The sequence below is a fragment of the Antrostomus carolinensis genome, unplaced genomic scaffold (assembly GCF_000700745.2).
Source record: "Antrostomus carolinensis isolate BGI_N321 unplaced genomic scaffold, ASM70074v2 scaffold39108, whole genome shotgun sequence".
NCBI classification, from domain to species: Eukaryota; Metazoa; Chordata; class Aves; order Caprimulgiformes; family Caprimulgidae; genus Antrostomus; species Antrostomus carolinensis.
In genome coordinates this window covers 1-7,587 of record NW_010334351.1, presented here as the reverse complement: position 1 = coordinate 7,587, position 7,587 = coordinate 1, and the positions used below count along the sequence as shown (strand labels likewise).

At 38.5% G+C, this 7,587-nt stretch overlaps 1 protein-coding gene across 2 annotated transcripts; it reads right to left on the bottom strand.

The window, feature by feature from the left end:
* Positions 1 to 3,159: 3,159 nt before the first annotated feature.
* On the bottom strand, positions 3,160 to 6,443 carry ZNF639 (zinc finger protein 639). Of its 2 annotated transcripts, none has more exons than XM_029086549.1 (4): positions 6,350 to 6,443; positions 5,667 to 5,774; positions 4,657 to 4,800; positions 3,160 to 4,396 (listed from the first exon to the last, which is right to left on the bottom strand). In XM_029086549.1, exons 1-4 carry the CDS (start codon positions 6,405 to 6,407, stop codon positions 3,249 to 3,251), a joined length of 1,458 nt encoding a protein of 485 aa, XP_028942382.1. In that variant the 5' UTR covers positions 6,408 to 6,443; the 3' UTR covers positions 3,160 to 3,248. The 2 variants fall into 2 exon arrangements, with proteins under 2 accessions (XP_028942382.1, XP_010172500.1); XM_010174198.1 differs by having other exon boundaries at positions 4,663 to 4,800; positions 6,350 to 6,412.
* Positions 6,444 to 7,587: the final 1,144 nt, after the last annotated feature.

The following is a 7,587-nucleotide window of genomic DNA, read 5'->3' as shown; positions in this document are numbered from 1 at the left end:
GGGGTCCCGCGTTCTGTCAGCACCGCGCTTTAATCAGAGCCCGCTTAAATGACAAACGCCGAGGACTGTCAGGTGTTCAAAAGCACCGATAATTTATACACGTGATACAGGAACGAGAACAACCACAAACAACGGCAACGACACTTCATAAGCATTACAGAGAACACATCATTTGCAAATTAGTAATCTGCTGTATTTTAAGTTCTTGCAGTAATTGGAGGGATTTAAATTTTGTTTTGAAGTCAACAGAATCTTTCATATAAAAGTTATTTTGTTCAGTAACAAACATGATCCGAGAAGCTGAAATACACGACACATCTGACCCAAAGGCTCCAAGGTCTGACAAGCCAAGAATCAAATACAAATTACTTCCAAATACAAAAGGCTTCCACATCAAATCTCAAGCTTTTGTATAGTTTTAAGTTAGAACGCTGTTCCTGAAGCAGCTGTAATGAAAAACTGAATTTGATAGACTTTTTAAGTGTCTCAGAGAAAAAGATCCAGTACTGCTGTACTCGTCATTACTACTGATAATTTCTCTCATTCCAGGCCGAGAGGAATTGCTCAGGCTGTAAGAACGACTGAAGTCTCCGGCAGTGTCAGACCAGCTGCGTTTACGTGCTCCCACTTCACCTCAGTGCAGCAATGTCAAAGCACTGACCTTCCCCTTACACACTTCACATAAATAAACCAGACTCGTCCTCCCTGTGACGGGAACAACATCCTGTCCTTGGCATGGACAGTCACTCCTTTCGGCTTCCAGCTTCTAGACAGACTCCCCTCATTACCTATTTTTTCTACTAAATATCTTTCTGGTTTTAGCATGCTGATACCGTGAAAGCCAATATCTACCTGTGTTCCTGCTAAAGTAAAACGAGACCAGCTACTCCTGTACATTTCCATTTACTTTCTGATAGATATTAAAAAGAAAATACTAACATTATTCCCTTTTTTATAAAATCCAACCCAAGACAAACCTGAATGTATTTCCTAATTGGACATTGTGGGGTGCATTTCAGTTAGGAATGATTTGGCTTCACACCATTCCCATGGCATATTCTTTTCATTCCCAGTTTAGAGATTAGAAATAACACAACTCAACTTTAGACATTAAGTTATTCAGGAGTCAACAAGCAAGTTTTCTGTATTACATGGCTGTGTGCTTTTAAGAGACCACCTTTCCTGTACGGGACACAATGCTGGTCAATACAAACATGCACACTTCTTAAGCTCACTTATTTATTTTGGGGGCTTTTAAAATGTCCACTTCTTGTCACTGTCCCCTGGAGCAGCTTTCTCTCCAGAGCTCAACTGTGCCATTTCACCTGTGTGTCGTTACCAAGAGCAGGGTTTAAGAGAGCCAGTGTTCGCCACTCTCATATACCCACATGAACAAAATCACCTTTTCATATATAAAATAATTCTTATTAGTGCTTTGTTAACTCTATTATTGCTACCATTTTAAACCAGCCAGGATGAATGTGTTCAAAATAGGAAATCAGCAATTCTACTACAGACATTGTCATTCTCTATATAACAGACGAATCAAATACAGTCAGGACACCTTCAGGTTGCCCTTTTCAATGACTACTTTAAGATTTAGTAGTAAATCAGCATTTCAAAGTGACAACAATGGTCTTGCCTCCTACAAAGAAATATATGGTAACTGGTTCATAGCACTTTCCAGAAATACTTCTCTATAAATCAGAACTTCCATAAACTGACTATATTTGGACAATTTTTATCGTTAGCTTTAAAAATCAAATGCAAAGACCCTTGCACATCTAGAAGCTGGTAACACCAAATCTCACTGATATAATACCAAAATCTCACTGATATAATACCAAATCTCACTGATCAAGAAATGTTTTGTACATTAATCTATATATCCATACAAAGCTTGCATTAGACAATCTTACATTACAAATTTACAATCAATGCACAAAGAAATGTAAACTCCACCACTAATTTATGGGTAAGTTCACCCTGATAACGAGCACAATCAAAATGACCTCACCCTTTTTTTTATCTGTCCAAGTATCCACTCAGAAAGAAATACAGCTACTGAACGTGAATTGTAAAAATTCACTTCTAAAGATTATAATGGCAGGACAGCACTATCTAATCTGAACAGATGTGTAAAATCATTTGAAAGTGATTAAAGTTAATAAAATTTTTGTACTGTATCAGTGTTTTAAGCCAGTATATAGGAGAAGTTTAAAATTTACAGAATTAAAATAACTGTCCTCAAGTTACTAGCGGTGAAAAGTTCATTATAAATATACAGAATTACAGTAATATATTATAAACTAATTATAAAATTATTATAAACTAATAGAAGCTTGCTCTAAATGAGGTTGGTGACATTCATCATTTCAGTGAGAGCTAAATTAGGATTTTAATGTGAAAATAAATCACACACACTGTACATTCTCAGCTGGATCACTTTCCAAATTCCCTTACAATTACTCCTTGAAACATGACCCAATCTACACAGAAGCAATGTGTGTCTTCTTGGTGCATTAAAAGACAGGAACTGAAGGTAAATAAAGGAGACAAAAATCATGTGGGTTGTGTGCAGTAAATGTGTGGAAGAGAGGGTTACTGGATAGTACCACAGATAGGAGTTGAAATTAAACACCGAATAAAGAAAGTGAACAATGAGGTCGACGGGCACCCCAGCTGAAAAACAAGACAATTCTAAAAGCTTATCAAGAGTACGAGGTGGGAAATGCAGCTGGTATGTGCGTTTGGAGACGTCCATGCCTGGGAATTTTTGGAACAGCCTTATCTTTGGCAGCCTGGTGCAACTGGCTAAAAATCAGCACAATGACCTGCTGCCACAGAGGGTAACGTGAGCTGGACAGGCAGTTGGGATCAGTATGGCATTACTTCAGCATGGAACTCCATGTTGGCTTTCTCCTTGTCCCTTTTTAAACTGGAGAGAGCTGGTCTTGCACATGAGGTGTGAAAGTGTGAGATGACCATCAGAACTGCTATCACAACATGCAACTACTCCCTCTGTCCCTCCCCCCCAGTATTTGATCCATCACACCGTGAATGGGATGATTCCTACTGAAACCCCTAGGTAAGGAAATTCACACCAAGTTGTTACACACGCTTTGCTGATACAAAGATTAAAACATTAGAATTGTACAATTGCTGTTGAAATTGTATTTAATACCACGTTTCAGTGATTGGTAATTAATTCCAATTCTAACAAATTGATTACAGGGGAAGGAAAATAATCATACTGTCTCATGTATCTGAAGATGACTTAAAAGATCTTTTTCATTTCCAAACCTCATTAAACAATCAGTACATTTATGAGGCAAGTCTGCCGAATGCCTGAAATCCAAATGAGTTTTAAGGTCTTCAATCTGTCCTGTCGAATATTCACAGTATTGACACAAATAAATCCCTTCAGATAAATGAGAGCTTAAATGCTTGCAGTATTCCAACATACCTGAAAAGCCCTTCCCACAGTCATCACAAACATGAGGGAATATTTTGGTGTGTTCAATAGCTACGTGCCTGTTGACGTTGGTATGCAGCCTGCTCCTAAAGCCGCACACTTGGCATACAAAGAAGTTTTTGCACTTGTCAAAACTGATTTTGTTGATGAGGCTGTACTGTCCCCGCTCCTTGTTGTTATAGCTGTCGCTTAACTCTATCAGCCGACACGCGTGCTCGTTCACCACATGGCTATGCAGATCTTCTGGATCGTTCGTTTCATGCTCACAGAACTGACACAAATACTGCTCATCGCAGCTGTGCTCCTGGAAGTGCAGGTACAACTCACTGCTGGACGAGAACTGCATATCGCACTGCTCACACCAATAAAGGTGGTCATTGAAGTGAGTGTCTGCTATGTGCTGACTCAGATTCTCAAATATCACTGTTTTGTAATCACAGTATTTACAGATGTACGGATCCTCCTCGTGTAGTTTTACGTGTTCAATGAGCTGCACTTTGCTGGAGAAGCTTTCTTTACAAACTTTACAGACGTGAGTGTCCGTACACGTCTTATGCTTCAGGATCATGTGCTGCTTTAAATCAGAAAAGTACTTGCTATTAAAGTCACAGAGCTCACACTTGTATAAGCCACTGCTGTTGGCTCTCAGCAAAGGCCATTTCTGTTGAGCTGTGATATTCAAAGCCTGGTTCTTCTCAAAGATTTTACAGGTTTCCAGAGGGATTTCCTCCAGGTCCTCAGCTTCTAGCTTCTCAGGTGACACAGTTTGTGTTTCTATGTCATGAACTTCTACGGCATTCACTTCTGTTGTAGAAATTTCTACAGTCTGAATATCGAGAGGTTTCTCTTCTTCTGTAGGGCTGTCACTGAATATAGGCGAATCACATAAATCTCTGCACATTCCATTGTTAGTACCCTTATCTGCAGCAGGAAATAGATAATAAAAGCAAAAAGTTAAAAAAACCCCTGCAAAACACCTGGGTTCATATTTAACTTTTCAGTTAGCTGCAAATACAAAAAGCAGTTATTTTTCCCCAGCCAGACCATATTTTACATTTAACTAACAAATAAATAACAAACTGCAAATCCTTCACCTCTCTATCAAAGCAAAAATGTTACAACAAAAGCCAGCAGCTGTATTCTCCAGCTTCCCAGCACTTAAACTGCAAATACACACTGACCTCTACCTTTATCCCTCTTCTTAGGGTCTATATAGTGGAACCCCACAACGCTGGAATGTGACCCGCTCCAGTGAGAAGTCCCAGCATGTACTGGGCTCCCATCATCATCGGTGTCCAGGCTCTGTGCAGGGCCGTGGAATCTACCTGCAGAGATAAAAGAAGGATTTTCTTGTCATTGTTTGTCTATAGTAGCATCATCGTGATCCTTTAACCACAGATCTTATCTCCTTATTCTAGTTGCACACATTTATCTTTACATACTAATCACATCATCTACATTAAAGAAAGTAAAAATAAATAACTTAGAAATTATTTCCCTATATACAAAAGACAACAAAAGAATTCAAGAAGTGGCAAATCTCTTTAAAATTTCAGTGAAAAAATGTCAGTAGATTATACTAGAAAAAAAACCTTAAAACCCTTAAATGAAACTTTACGTTTGAAAGGCACAATTTTGAAATACTCTTAAATATTTCTGGATGTCACGTTTTAAAATAGAATACTTTGTTAAGACTTTCGGAGATTTGCTAGCTAATTTATTAGAGTGAACAGAAAAATACATGTAATAACAATCCATCCTCACATTTGCTCTGCTAAACTTTACATCCTCTAGTGGACGTTGTACAGAAAGGCATTTTGTTTTCTATAAGTACAAGTACAGTTCAATGCCAATTACTGGTAAATTTCATCTGATCTCTTAGATTATTTACATCAGCTTTACATTACCTAGCTAGTGGATATTTAAAGAAGTCTAATCATCCCTGTAAATGCTGTAAAATTAAAGGATCTTTTTGCCACCATCATTTTTTACTTTGAAAACTGTATTTCAATTATAATGATTAAACAAGCTTCCATCAGTCTAAGGTGACCACCAGATCCAAGATCCATCAGATCACAACAATGCTCATAAGTCATCCACTACATATTTTGTATTGTATTTACTTCTATGAATAGGAGGATGACACACTTAGTAACGAATTGCAGAACAAGACCCCAAAATGTAGTCTTACCTCTGTTTTCAGAAAACCTTATATCTGGCTGTTTCATAGAACAGACACTATAGCAGTGGTCAGAAAAGATTCCACTGTTGTCTATGTATTTGCTTGCACCTGAAGAATCTAAAAGAAAAAAAATTAAGTTTGAATAGTAAAACATTGATGTAGCGACTGTGTATTTCATATTCACCAAAATTCTCTTCACTGGCCATGTTTTTACTTCTTGTGCTGGGAAAATTCTGTGCTGGCCTGATAACATCCCTGTTGTGATTTACAACTTCCAGCTGCTGCCCTGATGTTTGGAGTACCAGATACAACCCTTATCAAACTCTGCTCCCACTGAAGACAGTGGCAGGAGCACGGTTTGTTCAGCATTGAACACTTCTGGACATCCCCCACCTCAAATTTTACAAAATTCCTCACTTTGTGTGTTAGCAGAATCATCTTTGTTTTGTAGATGAGCAAGTTTCCCAATTTGCAGAGTAGAGAACAAACCTGTTCAGATGGACTGGCTGAACGTAGCTAAAGAGCAGAGCACACAGTGGTACTCACTGCATTCATACCAAGACTTCTTATCCCACCCTTTAGGGTGATAACTTTCCATGTATGAGCACATGCAGTCCCTTCTCCTAATAAAGTAATTGTTTTTAGAAAAAATAAGCTTACTAAAGTGTACATAACTCCAGCTCTAGACTGACCTGAGTATCGAGATGGGTGTAGAGTCTTCCTTTTCCTCTTTTTAGGATGTTCATTCATTTTGAATGGTCTAAATTAACTGCACAGTAAAAACATTCAAGTATTAAACAGACTTGTTTGTACGTATAGTTTATCTTTCATTACTTTATGAAACAATACAAACATTTTTTAAACCTTCACATTAAACACAGGAGGTTTTTTTCCTTGCTCCCCTTTCTCACCCCTCTCCCCAGTCCATTTTATTACATTTAACAACACATTATATACATAAAACTACTGAAGTCCAGTTTCACATTCCTGCCCCTCAACAAAAAGTTCACCAAGAAGACAGATCAGGACTCCAGGCACTCAAACACTCAGTGTAACCTACAAGACAGTTCTCCAGCACCCTGCTGCCTTTTATCAGAGACCAGATATTCTGAGGCAGAGTCCTTCAGAGAAAGGTTTACTGTTGAAAATACTGACAAAAGTCATGCTCTCTTACCAAAAATCCTAGACTCTTCAGTGTCAGCAAGCAGAGCAGCTAAGAAGCTGATGGCTGTACAGCTTCCAAATGTAGTGAAGGCATCAGCTCAAGAAGATTTTCATCTATGGAGCAACAATATTTTAAAATACGTTAAAACTTGAGCACAAAACAAAAAAACCCCAGAATCAGATATGCAAATATTACAAAGAAAGAACCTATGGAAATTGAAGATAGAAAACAACATAAAAAGTTGATATTAATTTTGGTTTAGAGTATCAAAATTATTAAGATAGGTGCACTAGAGTTTTTATTTTCCTTTTGTCCAAGGTTAGCTGGCTTTCACTGCACCTGGCAGCTCCTGACAACAGAAAAATATATGGAGATAACACCAAAAATACTTGAGCTATATCTACTGGCCCAAATAGTTTTGAACATGGGTGGGCTGCAAACACAGAATCCAAAGTGTTTTACTAGACCGTTATGGGCCCAATGCCATCCACCAGAAATTAATATATGGGGAAAAAGGTCTCTCATCAAGTAAATGCTGTCCTTGTGAGATGAAATAATTTATCTGCATTAATAATTTATTTTAAGGGGAGAATAACGTGGGAAACCAGGGGTTTGTATCATGCTGTAGAAATACCGAACACCCTCGGCGCAGCTCCTGACTGCGAGGCACAACCTCCAGCACCGAGACAGCGCGTTCTATCCCGTTACCCCGGCTCAACCTCCAGCCCTGGGGCTGTAACACCTTCTCCAGCGGCTCTCCCGGCC